The sequence below is a fragment of the Drosophila melanogaster genome, chromosome X, assembly GCF_000001215.4.
Source record: "Drosophila melanogaster chromosome X".
NCBI classification, from domain to species: domain Eukaryota; kingdom Metazoa; phylum Arthropoda; class Insecta; order Diptera; family Drosophilidae; genus Drosophila; species Drosophila melanogaster.
In genome coordinates, this window is record NC_004354.4 from 11,313,084 (window position 1) to 11,334,085 (window position 21,002).

The 21,002-nt window shown below is 42.3% G+C and overlaps 3 protein-coding genes across 3 annotated transcripts, besides 1 other annotated feature; 1 reads left to right on the plus strand and 2 right to left on the minus strand.

Moving 5' to 3' along the window:
* Nucleotides 1-6,324: part of a mobile genetic element that runs on past the window's edge.
* A 2,171-nt stretch (nucleotides 6,325-8,495) lies between these two features.
* On the minus strand, nucleotides 8,496-9,274 carry sisA (sisterless A). Its single transcript, NM_078561.3, has one exon. It carries the CDS (start codon nucleotides 9,205-9,207, stop codon nucleotides 8,638-8,640), a length of 570 nt encoding a protein of 189 aa, NP_511116.2. The 5' UTR covers nucleotides 9,208-9,274; the 3' UTR covers nucleotides 8,496-8,637.
* Nucleotides 9,275-11,210: 1,936 nt separating this feature from the next.
* On the minus strand, nucleotides 11,211-12,225 carry l(1)10Bb (lethal (1) 10Bb). Its single transcript, NM_078562.3, has 2 exons — nucleotides 12,009-12,225; nucleotides 11,211-11,927 (listed from the first exon to the last, which is right to left on the minus strand). The coding sequence occupies exons 1-2, from the start codon at nucleotides 12,100-12,102 to the stop codon at nucleotides 11,587-11,589; spliced, it is 435 nt and encodes a 144-aa protein (NP_511117.1). The 5' UTR covers nucleotides 12,103-12,225; the 3' UTR covers nucleotides 11,211-11,586.
* Nucleotides 12,226-12,301: 76 nt separating this feature from the next.
* Gapvd1 (GTPase activating protein and VPS9 domains 1) lies at nucleotides 12,302-20,988 on the plus strand. Its single transcript, NM_132476.3, has 7 exons — nucleotides 12,302-12,427; nucleotides 14,941-15,109; nucleotides 15,178-15,324; nucleotides 15,393-19,150; nucleotides 19,215-20,063; nucleotides 20,139-20,235; nucleotides 20,305-20,988. Exons 2-7 carry the CDS (start codon nucleotides 14,963-14,965, stop codon nucleotides 20,443-20,445), a joined length of 5,139 nt encoding a protein of 1,712 aa, NP_572704.1. The 5' UTR covers nucleotides 12,302-12,427; nucleotides 14,941-14,962; the 3' UTR covers nucleotides 20,446-20,988.
* Nucleotides 20,989-21,002: the final 14 nt, after the last annotated feature.

Below are 21,002 nucleotides of genomic sequence, written 5' to 3' on the forward strand. Positions count from 1 at the left end.
CTTTTATACGCGTTTTCTAGTCTAAATTTAACTTCTTTAGCGTAATCATCTATGTTATATATAGGGTCTATATTATCTATGTTACTAAATTGTTTTGCTAAATTACTAGTCTTACCAAATACTAGTTCATATGGACAGTAATTATGCGTTACGGATGGTGTAGTGTTAAAACAGTACACAAAATATTGTAACCATATGTCCCAGTCAGTTTTATCTACTGATATATATGAACGAATGTACTCATTGAAGGTTCGATGACTTCTTTCAACGGTACCTAATGTCTGGTGGTGGTGTGCTGTAGACGTTATATTGTCTATTCTCAGATATTTGCATAAGTCGGCTATAATGCTATTCTTGTATTCTGTTCCCATGTCCGTAATGAACGTCTTCATTGGACCGTACTTCAGAATGAATGATTCAAATATAGCTTTTGCGACTGTATTTGCATTTTTGTTGGGAATTGGTATGGCAACTAAATATTTTGTTAAGTCACAGATTAGAGTGACTGCATATTCATTACCATTTTCCGATTTGGGTAGTGGACCTATAGTGTCTACTATCACTCTGTCGAAGGCGCAAGTTGGTGTTTCCGTTATTGTAAGGGGTGTTTTTGTATGCGTCGTTGTTTTAGACGTAAGGCATTTTTGACATTTATTAACGTACTCTTTGATATGACGTGTCATATTTTTCCAATAATAATGTCTTTTAATTTTTGCTAGCGTTCTTGTAATGCCTGTATGACCTCCTTGAATTGGATCGTCATGGTATGTAAACAGTATCGCTTCTTGATCTTTTTGATCATATATTTGGGTCACCGGCTTGAGTAGCGCTACTCTCAATATTTTCAATAATTTATTGCCCATTTTTTTAAAAGAGTCTATTGAAATTGTTTCAAAGATCTTTTCGCTCGGTGCCACTTTGAGTTGGCTGATCTCATGTATACCGGCTTGTGTTTCAAGCCTTTGGAAGAACTGACCTAAGTCTAGAATTCCATTGGTGTACAGATCGCTAACATCAATTCTTGCTATAACTTTATTTCCATGTTTGAATAAACATTTTGATTCAGTTATTCGCAGAGTCACTACTTTTCGTATTTCGTCATTATTAATGACTTCATATACGTTGGGCTTAGAAGCGTTAACAAGAGTTTCTTCTTGTTTATTTATATTAGTATCTGCGCAGATATTTTTCTGTTTACTTTGCTGTCTTGTAGTGACTTTTAGTACATTTGCTGATATGTCTTTCAGCTCGTTTATAGTGATACGTGACAGTGCATCTGCCACAAAATTATCTTTTCCCTTTAGGTATTCTACAGTGAAGTCATATTCTTCAAGCTCTAGTCGCATGCGAGTTAATTTTGAACTGGGATTGGTCATAGAAAATAGATATGTTAAAGGTCTGTGATCTGTTTTGATTGTGAAATGTTTGCCATAAATGTATGGTCTAAAATGGGTAATTGCCCAATGAATTGCCGCTAACTCTTGTTCCGTTGTACTCTTATTGCTTTCCCCTTTTGTAAACGAACGTGATGCATAAGATATTGGGAGCTGAATTCCGTCTCGGTTCTGGGTTAAAACCGCTCCACAAGCTTGTTTACTAGCATCCGTTATGATGCAAAATTCTTTGCGAAAATCAGGATATTGTAATAATGTGGGGTGCATAAGCTTTTCTTTAAGGTATTCGAATGCGTTTTGGCATTCGCTTGACCATTCAAAAGGAACATTCTTTTTACATAATCTAGTTATGTGCCGTGAATAGTCGGCGAAGTTCTTTATAAATCGACGATAATAGTTGCAGAATGCTACAAATCGTCTTGCGCTGTCCGCATCGTGAGGGACAGGATAATTTTTGATGACGTCATATTTTTTGTCATCTGGCAAAACTCCTTTGTCTGTGCATTTGTGACCTAGGAATGTCACTTCATGCATGAAAAATGAACATTTTTCCGGATGCAACTTTAGGTTATATTTCCTACATATATTAAAAACATCAGTTAAGTTTTTAATCATGTGTTTTTCGGAACATCCTATCACCATTAAGTCATCCATATAAAGGAATGCCTGAGAAGGTTCTAAACCAGAGAATGATATAGTCATCATTCTCTGAAATGAATTTGGTGCTATTTTGAGACCAAATGGTAATCGCGTGAAGCGATATGAGCCATTGCTTGTTGAAAAAGATGTTATATTTCTTGAGTTTTCTTCAAGTTCTATTTGATGGAAACCTGACATCAAGTCAAGGCATGAAAAGTATTTAGCTCGACCTAGTTGATCTAAAATGTCATCAATTCTAGGGAGTGGGAATTTATCAGAAAGTAGTTTCTTATTAATTTGACGATAGTCAATTACTAATCGCCATTTCTTTTGTTCTGAATTCGGTAATGATTTTTTCGGAACTAGCAAGAGTGGGCTGTTATATTCAGATACAGATGGTTCTACGATTTTGTCGTTAATTAATTTCCCTACTTGTTTTTGAATTTCTTCGATATGGCTATGCGGGCTTCTGTAGTTCTTAATATAAATGGGTTCATCATCTTTAAGTCTTAATGTTTGTTTATAAAAATTATTTGTTGATATTGGTTCGGTTTCCAGTCCGAACACATCACTATACTTTGTGCATAATTCAGTTAATTGACTTTTAAATTGTTCTGGAAAATTTTTCTTCAGTAATGATAGTACTTTTTCGCTTCTATCTTCTAGATTGGTATTATGAATGTCATAATCTTTAAGATTTTCATATTTGATTTTGTTTACTTTGACCATTTGGTCGAAATTAGTGGTATTTAGAAGTCGAATATATACATTTTTTGATGCTGCTATTGTATTCGCAACATAAATTCCATTATGTATTTCCTGATTAGGAACGAATATTTGATCATTTACGCTATTGATGTCTATTTTCCGAATAACTTGTGATCTGGCTGGCAGAAGAACTGTATTGTTGCCAGCGCTATATGTTATTGGGACATATATTGGATAATTTAAATTTTGGGGTCTAATTATAAACCAGTCTTCACTTGGTTTGAAGTCAAGTTGGCAATTGAATTTTTTTATAAAGTCAATGCCTATTATTCCATCACATGGTATTGAAAAATTTGAGTTTACCAAATGAAATTCATGTGGAATAATATATTTTGTTGATTGAAGATCTATTAGGGTTGTTCCTTGAGACTTTATTACACCTTGGCCTATGCCTTGGATGTTTATTATTTTGTCATCCTGAATTTTGAAGTTATCTGAATTAACTTTTAAAAGTGAGATATCTGCACCAGTATCAATGAGAAATGTTAACTTGTTATCAGTTGAATTATTGTAAAAAGTTACGAATATATTAAGACTATAATTGATGGAATGAACTCTAGCATTTATTGATTGTTTCCTAAAGGGGTCTGTGAGTTTTCCGACGTGTTTTGCGTCACTCTCACATTGTTGGTATTGTAACCTTGGTTGGAGTTGCCGCGGCCTCTACCTTGGTTTCGGCCTCGTCTTCCTCCACGGTTGTTATAGTTATTACTATTATTGTTGCCTCGGTTGTAATTGTTGCCATTTCTGCCGCGATTATAACCTCGGCCCCCTCTATTATTGTTATTTGCACCTCGTCGATAATAGAGTACAGTGTTACTCTGACCTGTTATCTCCGTGCAGCTGTTTACAAATTTAGATATGGCATCATTCATGTTTGTGAATGTGCCTGCTTGCATGATAAGTTTTACCTTATCAATGGAGCAATTTTTCGTCATGGCCTTTACAGCTGTGGTAGTGCTGTATTTATTGGCAAGAGTTTGGCCTAAACCTTCACTGATATAGGCGCCTTCAAGAGCCTTTGTCAGTTTCTCCACCTCTTGGGTGTATTGGTTGGCCGTTTTACTCTTTTGTTGGAGACTGAGAAGCTTAGCTGATATAACTTCTACCGATTCTCCTTTAACTGCACTTGACAGTTGGGTAATGATTGCAGCAATTGTCTGCTCATTACTTATGAGGTTTCTTGCATGGCCTTTAAGTTTGGTTTTTATAACCGAAACAGCTAGAGACTCATGCTCACCTTTGATTGTATCTACAATGTTTAGAGCATCTATAAAACTTGTTAAGTTTTCAGCCTTACCGTCAAAGTCGGGTATAAGCTTTGATGCTGTATTCAGAAAATCAATATTGGACTGTGCCATTATGTTTTTTAATTGTTTCAGCCTGTATAGGCCTATTGGGCGATAAGCATTTATATGTCTTATCGAATTTAGTTTTAATATTTTTAATTGTTGTGCATATTTCATGCCATTCCATGCTCTAATTCTTACGAACTGTTATTATTTCTGTTGACCCTAGTATTGGGTTTGATATTGTTTTTTTTTTTATATATATATGTAAAGATAATTTCTATTTAATTGAATATTCGAAATTTGTACGCAGGGTACTACTTTAGACCTTATCTAGGTCCAATGCCTTACTCAAGTATTTCTTCTTGAGGCATCTGTTATGTAGTTTGTACAATTTCGTTATCATACTCGCACATAGCAGTACTACTATTATTATGAGGAGTACCGTAATTATTTTAAGTTCGGGCTGTGATACCTGAACTGTATTGATTACGTTTGCGGTGGAGTCCGCTATATTGGAATTTTTGTCTAACATAGTAGACAGTTCCGAAATGATTGTCTTTAGGGGGTCTATCTTCGGTATGGAATTATCTTTAATGCTCATTCAATTTTAATGACATGTAATATAATTGTTTTACTTATTAGGTTTCCTAATTTTATTTCTAATTTTTGTTTGATTTGTATAATTTTAAATTGAGGAGAAAATTTATTTTAATTTGTGTTGAATATTTTTATATATTCAATGAAACGTTTTTTTTTTTGAAGTATTATATATAATGTTATTATATATATAATATGAAAAATAAAAATCTATTTTTTCTTGTATTTTTAGAAAGAAAATTCTCTTTAAGAAAGTTATTTTTTTTTTTTTTTTTAATCCATTTTTAAAATGTTATTCATTTAAATTTAAAATGTAAAATTTTATTTTTGAAATAGAAAATTTAAAGTTGTTAAAGTTACACAAATTATTTGCAACTGAGTATATATACTCAGTGGCAGAGACATGGAAATTTGATAGTGCTAATGTGGTTGGCTCACAAGTCACAATTTACAATTCAATAGGATTTTAAAAAAAAAATCTCCAACCACATTTTTTAGTATAAAGCCTAGCATAAAGTTTTGTTAGTATTTTCAAGCAGCGGTTTCCCGCCTCGGCTTGGGTTTATTTTAATTCTGGGGCAAATTGGGGCATTTGCATTTAAGCAGCCCGTTTGCGTGTCTTCGCACTTTGGCGAAGTTCTTGTTCAATGGCTTCCAATGGTAGCGTTGTCGTGCTGATTCTTCTTTTGCCAACTGGGTCATTTCCTTGACCAGTCGGCGTTGTTGTAGTAGTTTAATCCTCCGTCCTGAGCGTTTGTGCTTTCGTAGTTGTTTCTTCTCCTGCCGTGCCCGGTACTCAGCTACTGTGAGTGGGCGTGGTCCATCGGCGTTGTTTAACCGCAACGCTTCCTCTAGCGTTGGCTGGTCCCGTTGCACTTGTGGTTGTGCATTGGCGAATTGTGGCTCGTCTGCCATCAATCGCCGCTTGTTCTTCTGTGTGTGCTGTGTTTGCGTGTTTTTGTGCGTTTTTGTGTGTGTTTTTGTGTGTTTTTGTGCTTTGTTTGTTTCAATTGAACATATATTTGCATTTAATGCGTCCAAGTACTACAAGTACATTTTAGTTATGTTTGTGTGTTCACACGTTGAATATAATAGGCACAAAATGTTGCTTCTTTTTTTTTTTTTTAACACAAACACAATACACGATACATAATCACAGAGGCACAACACAGAGGCAGACTCGAGACCAAGTCACGGTCGCCATGTAATATGTAATAAGTAATAAGTAATAGCTCAGTGTAATAGATATTGAATAGCTCAGAGCGTCTGTTTCGTTTGAATCGTTTTATTTGAATCAATCCTATGTTGCTGTCTTTGGGTACAGCTACCCGTACATGGTGTTCTTACATATTGTACATATTGTATATACATATACATGTGTATGCAGAAGGCATACATATGTTATGTATGGCTTGACCACTTGAGCTGCTAAGTGCATGCTCAGCATTCTCACGCTCCGCGATCGGCTTATGTATAAGCGTTAGATCGTATTTCATTGGCTGGAGTGTTTATGTAAGTGCATGTGGTCTTTGATGTGAATTATGTTTATTTGTGTTTGCAACAAAGTGTCACAATGTATGTACGTTACTTATATATATGTAGAGTAGAGTTATAGTGAGGGTAGATACACTACACACTTGTATATGGACACCGAGTGCCCGCTGCCCGATAACCGCTAGCTGGCGGAGCAACAAAGAGCATCAATAAACTTCGCCTTGTGTAGTTTTCAAAATGAAAAATAAATTGGAAAATTGAAAAAGCAATTCATCGCATTAGGAACGTGCAGTGAATGGAGGTGGATTTTGTTGTGATACCACCCGCTCCACGAAGCGTCGCCGATGCCCATTGACAATGCCGAAGCTTTTTATCGTCTTTGTGCCAGGTGCGTCCACCAGACAATGGACAAAGGGGCGGTGGGGCGGTGGGACGCATCCTTGACCAGTACTCGGTCCGGCTCTCCAGTAACCCATCAGTGCTGTTCGCCAACTGGTAGTTTCATGTGAATACCTATGTAATGTGAGAGGAAGTCTGGAAAAAGGATTTAGATATTAGGTACTTTTTCATTAATCAGCTGAAAAGTAGGCAGCAATATTTTAACTATTTGTGAAGCAATTTTACTTTTATGTGTGATTGCGTGATAAAGATACTTTACTTCAGTTACATTCCTTTGGATACTTTCCTTTGTATACATTCCTTTAGATACTTTCCTTCAAACACTTTCCTTCAGATACGTTCCTTCAGATTCGTTCCTTCAGATACTTTCCTTCAAATACTTTCCTTCAGATACTCGTCTTTAGATACTTTCTTACAGAAAACGATATACTGATCTGTTTTGCAGCGCCATCTACTTCTGGTAATACTACCCATTTTTACCATAGCATCTGGATGGCCTTCATCACTCCCGGTTTTCTTTTCATTTCTGAAATTCTTCGACTGCATTCAACACAAACGAGCTGAGCTTTTATGGCCGAGCGATAAAATCAAATTGAAGTTCTTTTCCGGCACTTTACAAGAGGGAGTGAAAGAGAGAGCGTTGTGCGGGAAGAAAGAGATGGGTGAAGTGGGTGCAAAGTTTCAACCATTTAGTATTATGACAAACAGTGGTGGACAGCACATTAATAACTGTACTCAAATATTGAAAATTATTTCAAAAGTTTTCCGTATTTTAAAGTAGAAAAGTCTTTTTTTTAATTTCATTTAATATACATATATTTGTAGCTCATAATATCGCCTTTAGGTAACAAAATTAATGCTGTACCACAGTTAGGTACACGAAGTACCTTTCCCCGCACTGATGACGTTGAATCGCTGAATTGTGTGCACTTGAGTGAACGAATAAGAGTGAGACGTGCGTAGTTAAGAAGCAGCAACAGAAAGTTGGAAAATCCAGGGAAATGGGGGGATAGTGGGGATTTAGCCGGAGGAAAACTGCAGCGATGAAATCATTTGTAACCTGGCACGTGAAAATGAAATTTTTGAGCGAGCATCAGCTTGAAATTCGATTGGCCATTGTGGCGAAATGCGTTTTATACTCTCGTTTTTACATTCCTATTATTTGCTCCTCCATTCATTCTTAATGTTGTGCTATTAAAAAATATCTGTGAACAGTAGTAACGACTAACTGATACCTAAAGAGTTGAAAAGATACGGCGTGAAATAGAATAACTTTTTGGGGTAAAAAACAATCAGAAGTATCTATATTTATCCTTCTCATTACGCAGACATCAAGATATTATGAGAAATTACTTAAAAAATATATGTAGTTATTAAAATTATATTGTATATATATATACATAGTATATACCCTTGGCAAGCATTTAGTAAAGCTTCCAAGTTCAGTTCGCAGTTCTTAAATGAAAACACCAACCAGAAAGTGGGGTGCTATTTGCAGTAGTAGCCCCACTAAATTTAGCCACAATCTCTTACAGAAACCTGCTCTTAAGGCCATTACTTCCATTGCATTTGCTGCTTTTGGCAACGCAAATTGTTCGCAAGCCAAAAAAAAAAAGGGAAAAAAAGAATGGAAAGGGGGAAAAACGTGAAACGGGGAAAGCGAAGTGCAATCATGTCGGATCAAATGAACTGAACTTAAGCAAGTCGAAATGGGTGCATTGCATTGGCCCAATTCCGATGGGATTACCTTCGGCCAGGCGAAGGAAACCCCAAGACTGCCGATGCGTTAAATGCAGAATAAATGCATCCAAATTATGGGAAATTCTTGTAAAGTGAAATTAACAAGTTATCCTTGACTCCATATGATCGTGTGAACCTATAACAAATATTTGAATAAGAAAGCATTCGTTTTCAATATGATTCTTAATTTTATTTAAAAATTTAATAATATGCTTAGATAAATACTAGATATAGTCAACAAAAAAAAAAAGTGGTATGGCTAATGCTGGACTAGTCAGGGATCCGTTCCTGCGACACATAGCTACACTATGATATCACTGCTCCATTTCCAGGCCGAAAGTGGCCCGCATCCGCTCGAGTGTGGCGGCGGGATATCCCCGCTCGAGCAGCTGCCTCTCCGCCTGGGCAATCACATCCCGCATCGTGTCCAACATGACGGCGCTCTTCTTCAGCTGCCCGCTGACGAATTTGTGCCGGAAGCGCAGCTTGGCCTTCTTGATCTTGTTGTTGTAGCGGGATTTGCGGCACGACTCGGCCCTCTGACGCTGGGCATCCTTGACATCCGAACCAGAACCGGAACCTGATCCGGAACCCGATCCGCGGCAATCCATAGCAAGCTCCGTTTTCAGCGGCGGCGGTGCACGGCGCTCCACAACAATGGGATTCTCCAGGAGCATCTGGTCTACGTAGCGTTGCTCCTCGTCGGCGTAGTGCATTTTGAGATGATGCAGCTGCTGGGACACCAGCTCCTCGATCTGCTCCGGCTTCGATGATGTTGACGATGCTGTCGATAGTGCGGGTGAACTGCTTCCGCGATACGGTGCGTATACGTGACCCATGGCCGCGTAGCTCAGAGTGGGCAAGTAAAGATGACTCCGTTCCATGGTGATTTTTTTCGATGTGTGACGTGGTCTGTGACTGCTCTCGTCGAGATTTCGTGTGCTAATGCTGCCTTAGGCAATATGTCAGCCCCGTTTTATACCATTTCCGCAGGTAGCTTGCCATTGGACACTGGATGGGTTATTCGCGGGTTCTACCTTCATGAATGGCGGTCACTGGGATTTATGATCTTGTTTTCCTCAATCTTGTCGCCTTGCTGGACACCGCCTACCTGCATCCGGATTGGCCAACGAATCGCAGATATGTAAACAAAGGGATTAGGGTAGCAGACGCACTGAGTCTACCTGATAATTGGTCAAATTTAAAAACAAAAGGATCAGGTGCGAACCAATATGTGGGTTTCTTCAATGGCTACCTACATACATATGTATGTCGGTATGCAAATACTCCCCATAATATAAAAGATATTCTAAGCCAAGAGATACGATTCAATGCAACTGATAAGGGCGTCATTAAATCCACAATAATCCCAAGGTCAAGCTGGGCTGTTCGTCTATCACCATCCATTTGCCGATTCGCGCCTTATCTAGCAGCCGAAATGAGTCAACAAATGTTGGGCTATGTGGAAAATCAACCTGCTTGGGCAAATACGAGCATGTCAAGCGGGTGGGATCAGGCGGCATTATGCGATAAGAGACACCAATATCGATTGCCATTGCTACCTGCTAAAGTTGCTATTTGTCCATTCCGGATCAACCCATCTGGAAGTGGGTTTCCCGCATCAGGTAGCCATTTCAAGGAGCCACTTTCGACGTGGTGGCAAACAAGTTGCGGCTTGTTGTCGTGGGATTAACCAGCCGAACCGACCGCATTTAGTCTATTAATTAATTTAACAGCCCTCGAAACGATGAGGGGTTCAGCGACCTGCTTAGCAGGCCTCAAAGGGTTAAACCAGAAATCCCTTTGGCTGAGAATAATATGTAATAGAGTTTGGTGGACCAAACTCAAAATCCATAAATAGTTGCTATCTCTGGCTGATGTAATGTAATATTTAACTAGCAATATTATAGAACAATATGACGCAAGCAGCAACTTATGCTAATTAAATAACCAATTAATTGTTGAACAAAAAGCAGTAAAATGTTATAACACTGCAAGTACCCAAAATATACTTTCCACTTGCTCCATTTTCATGTATTTCAATTTACAACGCTGCACATGTGTGCCACTCGAATTACATAACTGGCATAAATAACTCCGCTGGGTAATTGGCAAAACAATTGAGTATTTTTAGTGACCGAAAGCAGTTTTAATTCGAAATCCCCCATTTCAGCCAGATGGGGGCAAGCTGTCAGCGGCAGACGGGCAATAATTTTTCCATTTTTCGCATTTTACCATTTTCCATTCGGCATTAACCATTTGCCATGTGAACAATAAAATCGACAGCGCCGCGTTTGTTTGGCAAATGAGAAAATATGCAGACAAGTATAATTAAAAAACCATTTATAATCATTTTCGACCAAATCCCAATTGGCCACCCAAAACCAAACCAAACCCCGCAGGAACACTTGAAGCCTGACAGTTTTCAGCTTGAGAATAAGTTGGGAATGCCGATGGCCGGAATACTCTAGCTGAATTGGATGACTCAAGGAAATATGTATATACTCTTATTTCTATATACTCAAATGTTGAACTAGGGCTTCCATTTTCGGACAATAAAGAAACACTATACCCTTAGAAAGAGTACTGAAAATCGAGGAGCAAGGCGACGATAAATGGACGCACATGAAGGAGACTCCGCCACATCCCCGAAAACGACATTGAGTTTGAATTATGTCAGCGCAGCAATAAATTGTCCAAGGCATTAAATTAAAATATATGTATGTATAGTATATATCGTTTAAAGAAAAGCTGTGAAATCATTAGAAGGACGTACGTAAATTGCATATTTTACTACAGAAATTTTCACAACTCACATATTGAGATGGCTAGATTATAAAAAAAGGAATATATTTAAGTTAATATTCAAAACTCCACTTCGACATATGTAGGAAATTTAATTTATTAAATGCTTTTAAACATTTTCATAAATTATAATCTTTATTTATTTGATTAAACTACAAGTTAATTTCTATCTTTTCTATACATTCTAATACAAAAATGTCTGCTCATACCATTTCTACATTTTTTTTTAAACAAATCGGAACGCATTTCCCAACGATGCCTTGTCGTTTACATAATCGGTTTATTGCAGCATCTATTTAGATGTTTAGCATGCCATTAACCATAATTGTGGCTTGTATTTAAATGTATTTACATACTATGAAGAAATCAGGCGAAATCTAAAGTTGAACCTACTGAACTATGTATTATGAGGATTATTTGTGTCGAATAAAGATGCCAATAATGCGTCCACATGGAATCTAACCGGAGCAGCCGCGACAACCGCAGTGGACACACTCAACGATCCGACCCTCTTCCAGTTTGCATTTGGGCACCCGGCATATGCAGTTCGTGCCGAAATTGGTGTCCCTCGTTTGAATGCAGCGCAGGCAGCATAGGTTCTCGTATCCAGACTTCTTCCACTTGGCAATCAGATTGCCATCGGCAATCTTCTCCTTCAGACAGTAGTCGTACAATTCCCGGCTGATGGCTTTCCGGCGATAGAATAGATCGTAGATGTATCGTGTCTTCTGGTGGTGGATCTTGAAAATGGGCCAAAGGGATTCCGTAATGCGTTTGCCCTCGTGCGGTTCCGTTTCGGCTGTTTAAGAAGGTTAATAATATACGTATAGGATTATAGTAAAGTTTTCATTATCACAGAAGCCGCCACGCTTGTCCTTACCTTCGCGCATTTTTTGCTCCAGTTCCTCGAGAGTTGGTTCGATCAGCTCCCAACCGTCTGGCGGTGGTTTGCGACTGCGGCGAACCTTGGGCATCTTAAATGTTCAATTTATTTAACTGTAAAACTGTTTAATTTCTCTTAAAAATGCTTAATTTTGCTTGAAAAACAAACATTTCACAAACAGCTGGCTACTTAGCGATGACACTTTCCACATGGGCTGTCCACAGCATCAAACGGTTATCGAACACTCACTATCGATAGGCCGTGTCTAAGCCGATTGGCGATAGCACTTTATTGTTTTTGTTGTTTTCCTTTTGGGAGACGCGTGTGTGTGTTTTGCGTGTGATAATTTATTTATTTTCCCGTTCCGTTTGTTTATGCACTGTAATTTAGATTCAGTTTTTAGCACAGGCGCAGGAGTAAGTAAAAATTAACATAAAAACAAAAACCAACAACAAAGCGAGTAACAATTTGTCGAAGTGAGTGCGCAAAAGTGCTGTGCTTGTGTGTGTGAGTGTAACACTTAAAAAATGGTCTAAAAAAGCAAGAGATTCATTCATAAAAAATGCAACAACAAAAGGGGGTCGCCAAAAGAAGTGGAGCGCATAAAGATGTGGTGACTAGAGGGAGAGACAAGCAGAGAAGAAGGATCAGTGACAACAACAATAACATCAATAACAATTTGGCCTTCGCCTATTGCTAGCGCCCTCTCGCTCCCACACGACCACCCGTGCAATCAGCGCCCACATAACGGACCTACGTTTTGGTGTTACTTTTCATTTTTGTGCTACTTGTTGTTGATTTTTTTAAATGTGTGTTTATGTGCAATTCTCGCCCAAATTCTTTGTATTATTTAGTGCTTGGCACAACAAATAACCAAATAAACTGAACTATTAAACAACCCACACAATTGCAATTGCATATCCACCCCCCAATTCGCACTGAACGCGCGTGTGTGTGTGTGTGGTTGTGTGTAATGAGCGCAACAAATCAGTTTTGTTTTGTTTTTTTTTTTTAATTTGCAAATTCCCCGTTTTTTGTGCGCTCTAAAAGTATGTACATATGTGCAATGAAACAACAGTCACCGCCAATAAGCAATATCCCCACGTATGACCCATTGTTTATCTTAAGAAAAGCCAAAGACTTTCACACACTTATCGATAAGATAAAATTTAAGCTAAATACAATGGCTAGTAGATAGTTCTTTCTCACTCGCCGTATGCGACAGTTGCGGCCAACATAATATAGCCAGCTGGCTATTATTAAGCGGACCTACTATTTTCGTCACAGGCAACTTCATACTCACAAATAAGTATGCTTAAAAACATTTTCTTTTACAATATGATTCATAATATATCAGACATGCGTATAAACAAATAAAATAGTTGTCGTACAAGTCATTGGATGATGATCTCGCTGTTTTACATAATGATATTTGCTTACGTTTAACGGTGAGTCAATGCCAAGCTGCTATTACAGTGCCCACCGCTGTAACCTGCATAACAACAGCCGTTAATTGAGGCGCAAATATTTGTAGTTGTCTCCCCCTCTTTGTGGCGCTTCGCGTGCGGTGGGGAGCGGGGTGGAGCTCCGAGTGACAGGGCATTGGCTTTCGTAATTGACGTCTGCCCTTGACCAAGGCCTAAAAGCAACAGTGAAATCGGCTTCACTGGAATGGAAACCGCGATCATAAGCAGAGCCATTGTTCGTGCAAGACTTAAGCCGTTCAAACGGCTGAAAACCAATATCATACTATATTTTTGACGTCTTTGCAATGCTTCTTGGCACAGAGACACAGTGCGGGGCGTTTAAATAGAACCACTTTGTAGCAAAATATAGAACTATAAAACTCGACTATATGCCTCAAACAAGATTTAATTTAATTTATTATATAATATAATTTGGATATATTTAATAGAAGAAAAGCTCTTCTAGTCTTAGTACTGCTATAATTCTGATAATATCAGACCTTTTTACGTAGTTTTCACGCACCCAATCATATTTTTCTGGTCAGACTGTAAATTCGTAATTACTTTCCACTTAGTTTCACTAGTTATTCAGTTTACTTGGGCTTACATTATTCGAGAGACGCCAATTAGACCGCGTGATACGCTTTCCCATGCGATTTTAGACGTCACAGGTGCAAACAATGGGAATTAAGGTCAGGCTGTAGGGACTTTTAGCGTATCTGAGCACAAAGATCCCCCTTCGCATCGATATAAACTGATCACGATCTGGCGCACCCAACTAGATGTATTTATCCGTATGTTATGGAGATTTTAAAAAGGTACAATGGATATGAACTCAAATGGGAAGCATATTATAAACAAAGAATGAAATATAGTTAAAGTAAATGGAAATTATCTAAGCAATGGCTTTGGTGCTTGAATATTTTGACAGCCTATTTAAAAATCGATTCGTTTTTAAATTCCCAATTGTCATCCATCAAAAGTTTAAAATTCATGCATGTTCAATTAAGTGGCGCTCAGCCATTAAACTGGATGACAGCCTGGTTCTATTTGAATCGCGAGTAACAAACTGATATCAAATGGCACACATTTCCATAAATAATGCAAAGCAATTTAAATTGCGCCAATGCGCAGTTTTAAAGGCAAGGAAAATTGGAAAAGCGAATGCGAATGGGGAAACGATTGTAGTTAAGAATGAAAATTAAGCTGAATTCACAGAGATTTACTAACGGAAGACAAAATTCAACTATCACTGATTTTAAAACTATTCCGTACAAAACAAATGTGTAAAAACATACGGAAATAGCTGGAATTATAAATAAAAATATATTTGCGAAACTGGATAAACAATGGTCGTACTCTTCCGTACGGAAATTAATGCATAATATACATAATTCCATTTAATTCAAAGCACATCTATAACTCAATTCACATTAATTAACATTTTGCTGCTTTTATTCCAGCCAGCGAAGGCTGCACCTAGCCATGGAGCCCCCAGCTGCTGGCAATCTGCTGGAGATCATGGACCTGGCCCGCACTCTCCGCCAGGAGCAGCTCTTCATCCAGCAGGAGCAGGCGGCCTTTGCCCAGCTCACTGGAGCCTTTGAGAGCAATGCAGGGACCATAACCAAGGTGGGTTTCTCTATTACCCACAATCATTACTCCTAACACTTGTGATTAACACTTTGACTCTTTCACAGTTGGCCTTTGTGTGTGCCCAGCAGCGGCAGATACTCAATGAGCTGCTCCTGGCGCGCACAGATCAGGATCCGCTGCTCTTCTGCCGCCGAGCGAGTGCCTACGATAGTGCCCAATTCGTGGACGCCAAGCAGTTGCTGCCCTATGAGGTGAGGAAAGGTGATAGGAAAGAAATACCATTATCTGTCTACTAATAATTTGCTTGGTTCATTTCTAGCACGCCTTGGCCTACGAAGATCTGTTCAACTACTTGTATAATACACCCTATTTGTTGGCCCTATCCCTGGCCACCGCGGATCGCTTATCCCTGCTCTCGGCCAGCCAGCTTGGCCAAATTATTAATACCATAGCGACGGGACTGTATGGCAATGCCATCAATACCAAGGATGTGGAACTGCTGCTTAAATTGCTGCGGGAACTGATTGAAATCCAATTGCTGACCAGCGAACAGCCCAGACGTTTGCTGAGAACCAATAGCAGCTCCTTTGCCCGACTGTATCAGCGATTGGTTGAGAGTCTGTTCTCGGCGAGAATTTTCCTAACCGCCGCGCTCCATGCGCCGCTCATGGGTGTGCTGAGTGAGCACGAGATTTGGCTGGATCTGGATCCGCACAAACTAATGCAGACCTTCACGCCCAAGGAGCGGGAGAAGCGCTTTGGTCGCGAGGGTGATGAGGAATACCAGCGAAATGTGGCTCGCTTTCATGCGGAGACTTTGGGCAAGCTGCACTCCCATGTCCAAGAGTTTGTGAAGAGCTTGCAACAGAGTTGGGCGCTATTTCCCAGCTCTCTTAGATGGCTACTCCAAACACTGAGCCAACAGCTCCGGCAGTCGTTGCGCCACGAGGAGCAGGAGATCCGCCAGCTGCTCACCGACCTGGTGTTCACACACTTCATTTCACCAGCCATTGCCAGTGCTGATCTCCTGGGCATCATCGATGTTAATGTGAGTGAACGGATGCGGCACAATCTTAATCAGATTGTGAAATTGCTTCAGCGACTGGCACTGAACGATGAGGATAGCGAACTGGTGCAGCTGATGGAGCTCTTGATGCTGGGACAGACTGGCGAAGATGTGGTGGCCATATTGCCGCAACAAAGCGACTTCGAGCGTTCCCAATTGGCCATCAATCAAAGGGAGCTGGCACAGCTCGTGGAGTTCTTTCGTTTACTAACGGCCAGAGACGAATATGACATATCCGTCGAAGAGAGGCAGCGGCTGCAGAGGATTCTCGGCAGGATACCCAAGCAGCAGGTGCAGCAGCAACAGCAAACACCCAAGGATGCGCCAGATTCCCGAGAAAGTCCGGAGAAGAGCAAAAAAAGCAACAAGAGTCTGATGAGCCTAGGCAAAGCCAAAAAGAAACTGGCGAAAGGCATGAGTTTCAGCAGTGGCAGTAGTAACCATAATCCGGTTCCAGTCTCAGAGCCACTGACCAATGGCCAGGCCAACACCTCGAATGGCAGCGGAGGACTGGGTGCTGATCTCGAGCACTGTTCCTCGCACAGCGGCAGCAACACCAGCTTGAGTTCCTGCGGAGCTAACATGCCAACTACAAATGATCCCCTGGACATGTCCACCTCGTCGGATCCCGTGTTGGTATTCAGTCTCTATAATGCGGGAGCAAAAAGTAAGCTGAAACCGCTGACAGAGGAGGAGGTCTTGAAGATGAACAGCATCGGTCAGGATGGCAGTAATCTGCTGCCAGCGGTGGTCACCACTGCTCCTTTGGCGCCATCTTCGAACAACGACGATGTGAGTAGTCTGGAGGCTATGCGGCGGCCGCAGGATGATGCATCGATAGGAAATTCGGATAATCTGGAGGCTATCAGTGAGGCGGCACATTCAGTTGCCAGTTCGCTTGACTTGGAGGAGCAGCAGGAGCGAGATGTTCACGAAAACGAGGACAATCTCTCCGATATGGTTTCGGCCAATGTGTCGGGCAGGGGAACACCGAACATCAGTGGTCGCGATACACCATCATCGCAGGTAACTGATGGTGATGGCGCTGGCGGGGATTTGGGCCATCATCATGGTGTTCACGCCCGGGCAGCTGCCAATCCGCAAATGCAAAAGATGCTGCTATCCAAGGCCAGATCCGACATCGAGGATAAGTTCTGTAAATTCGAACTGAAGAAATTCGAGGGCGACGAGAATGTGAGCATCATATCCGATACATGGTCCACGGATGTGCTGGCCTCCGATTCGGAAAACACATTGGATGCCACAGTGAGCGAACGTGGGGATAGGGATAGAAATTTCTCCACACCCCTAATACCCTCCGCCGTCGTCCTGCCCGGCGATAACAATTTCGTTGTCGAGGCTTTGGCCAGAGCTGGTCGCGTCTCGGGCGTCCATGGACCACAGTTGGATGCATCCGATCAGCGATCGGAGAGCAACTGGAGCACTGATGTCTTGGCCAGCGATTCGGAGAAGCTGGCTGAAATAGACACCGATGACAATGTTTCCATTACGACCAAATCGGATACGACGGCGCCACAGGCAGCGGTCCTCGACGACGACGATGAGGATGAGCAGACGCCCGGCAGCAGTGGCGATGGTGAGCCCGATCCGGATCGGGGAAACGGCAGCGAGCGTAGCCAGGAGGATTCGGCCTTTTTCGATGCCGTCAACTCGTATGAGGATGCCAATCTGTATCATGGCGCATCTTCGTTAGCCAGAAGCTCGGTGCGGACCAGCTATCATGTTCTGGGCGGCGAGAGCAGTTTCCAGCAGCAGTACAAGTGCAGCGGAGCAGATTCCAGTGGTCGCAAGACCACCCCGCTGATGGGTACATCCTGCATGCGCCGCCAAACGTCCGCGGAGAGCAGCATTAGTAATCAGAGCCTGAACTTGGAGGAACCGCCACCGCCGATGGGCAAGCATCATCACCACCATAGAGAGCACCATCATCGCGACTACCATCATCATCACCGAGAGAGGGAGCGGGAGCGGGAGCGGGAACGGTCGGCACTTAAGAAGAAGAAACACCAGCAGCAGGAGAAGGAGCATCGCGATCTAATCGATTTCAGCGACTGCAGCGAGGACAAAGAAGAGCTGGCGAGGAATAGGGATGAGGAGCAGCCGCCTGGCTTGGTGCAACAACTGCTGGATATGATTAACCAGGATGAACAGACCGGCGCAGTTTCAAGTTCCTCGCCCAATGTGGAACACCGTCGCATCTCCATCGAACAACGATCGGCCATCATAGATGGTCGTCGAAATGGCATTCTGGCGGGCAGTATGCGCCGCCATCAGAGCTTGAACTACGAGAATCACGAGATTATGCTGAACTCCATGTTGCCCAAAACCGACGATGACAAGCAGGAGATGCTACTTTGTGTGCAGACGCAGCAATTGCAGCTGGAGGAGCGAAGAGGATCCGCCGGATTGAGGCCAGAGGTGGATGGAGCTAGCGGAATAGCAGCGGCTGGAGGATCGGGCCTGAAGCCACCCACCAAGGCGACCGGAGCCATACCAAAGAGCATTAGTTTCGACGCCAGCGCGGACAAGGACAAGCAGACGTATCATCGGGACGGGGAACGGGATCGCGAAAGGGACAGGGAACGGGAACGTGATCGAGAAAGAGATCGGGAGCGAGATCGTGAACGGGATCGGGAGCGAGATCACCACGGTGCTGGCATATTCAACAAGCTTAGGCAGGGTATTTTCAAGAATCGCCGCGGAGCCAGCGCCAAAAATGCAAGCAACTCCAGTAACCAATCGAATCCGGCGGCCAGCACTTCTAGTGTCCAAGCGGATATTCGCAGCGTTAGCTTCGATCCCAGTGCCGGATGCGATAACTTCGGCACCCACTACTGTGATACGAGCGAGGACATCCTGGCCAAGTACCGCCGCAAGGTGAGCAGCTCCAGCGAGGCAACCAACTCCGATTCCACGGGCAATGGCCATGGCGTAGGGTCGACGGGATCCGTTGGAGCAGCTGCCCATCTGCATAAGCACATGAACGGAGGGTGAGTGAATAATGCTCTCAATGTCTTCTCATCTTCTATAGCATATCGGTCTACTACCTTTCAGGCATATTCCTGGCGTGGTCTTTGGCTGTGTGAAGCAGAAGCTGCGCACGGTGCTTTCCCGGACGGATTTGCACAGTGGCGATTTCCGCCAAACCTCGACCACATCGACAACGATGGCCACACCGCTACAGATCTACCTGCAGATTCAGTTGGCGCAGTGCATCAGCCTGCAGCGATTACCACAGATCTCGCACGTGGCCGAGGCCCTGCGCTGTTTGGCCCAATTGGAGCGACCACAGCATGGCCAGCTTCTGGCCGAACTGCAGCGGGATCTGGAGCGACGACAAAGCTACCTGCAGTACCTGATGCGACACAGGCAACAGCTCCTGCTGCGATCGGAGCAATTGGAGCAGCTGGAGGCGCGATTGCGTGGCGAGGCGCGCAGCAGCCAGAGATGTCTGCTGCAAGCACTGGTCCGGATGTATCTGGCTTGGTCCCGTCAGCAGGAGAAGCTGGAGCAGTTTCAAGCGGAGTTCGCCCAGCTGCGGGCCAGCGACGAACGCGTCGAGCTCACCGAGGAATTTGTGGAGTCCCTGCTGCAGGAGCTGCGCTCCAGTGCCGATCTACAGGACGAGTGGCAGGTGGATGCTGCACGCGTGGCCATCGAGCGAATGCTGCTGGAGCAGATGTACGAGCAGGTGATGTTCCCCAACGAGGATGCCGATGTGTCGCGGGACGAGGTGCTCTCGGCGCATATTGGTAAACTGCAGCGCTTTGTACATCCCGCCCACCCGGCGCTGTGCATCGCCCAGGAGTATTTGGGCGAGGCTCCGTGGACGTTTGCCCAGCAACAGCTGTGCCACATGGCCGCCTACAAGACGCCACGCGAGAAGCTGCAGTGCATCATCAAGTGAGTCATGTGTGAAGTTTCCCTTTGGTATATCATTGCCTAACATACAAACTATCGTATCGCACAAAACTTTAGCTGCATCTCGAGCATCATGAGCCTGCTGCGCATGTCCAGTGGTCGGGTGCCCGCAGCCGATGATCTGCTGCCCGTGCTCATATACGTAGTGATAATGGTGAGTCATTAATGGTGAACCATTCGGCGGTTGCTAGTAATTAACTAATCATTTTCGACGTATGCGCAGGCCAATCCCCCGTATCTGCTATCCACCGTGGAGTATATCAGCTGCTTTCTGGGCAAAAAGCTGGAGGGCGAGGACGAGTTCTATTGGACGCTCTTCGGATCCGTGGTCAAGTTCATCAAGACCATGGACTATCTAGACTAGCGATATTTGTTAAGGGCTTAGGCGGATGTATCTGTAGATTTCTTTATCGCTTTGTTGTAGGCATTACACCAATCTCCCATCCCACTCTCTCCTCCAGTCGATATTTTCCATATTTATATATGTATATGTATGTCTGTGTCTGATATTTGTGTAAAAATTTGTTAAAACCATAGTCTAAGTGCAAAAACTGCGGCAGATGTGCGAAGCGATCCAAGTCAAATCGAAGTGGAAACGGAACACCAATCAGTGGGAGATGCCGATGCTGAAGCTGAAGTGGAGATATCTAGGTTAAGCTTAACATTGAACGCTAGAAGGCCTCGCCTTACGGATATCCACGATATATATATATATATATATATATATATATAAAGTGAACTAGAGAGCATATTCTTCTATTTATATATACACGTACCATACATACATACCTAGATATATGCATGTTTATCGGATCGGTCTAGCCACTGTCATAAGTATGTTTCGGAAACGAACTGCAACTTAATATTCCTTATTGTGTAACACAAAATTAAAAGCCAATATTATTTCAAATTGTTGCATTT

Excerpts from the sequence above, each read along its gene's own strand:
- sisA (NM_078561.3), bottom strand. The coding sequence starts at position 9,207 with ATGGAACGGAGTCATCTTTACTTGCCCACTCTGAGCTACGCGGCCATG.
- Gapvd1 (NM_132476.3), top strand. The coding sequence starts at position 14,963 with ATGGAGCCCCCAGCTGCTGGCAATCTGCTGGAGATCATGGACCTGGCC. Across the intron at positions 15,110-15,177 it reads ATGCAGGGACCATAACCAAG|TTGGCCTTTGTGTGTGCCCA; the intron begins GTGGGTTTCTCT and ends ACTCTTTCACAG. Across the intron at positions 20,064-20,138 it reads AAGCTGCAGTGCATCATCAA|CTGCATCTCGAGCATCATGA; the intron begins GTGAGTCATGTG and ends ACAAAACTTTAG.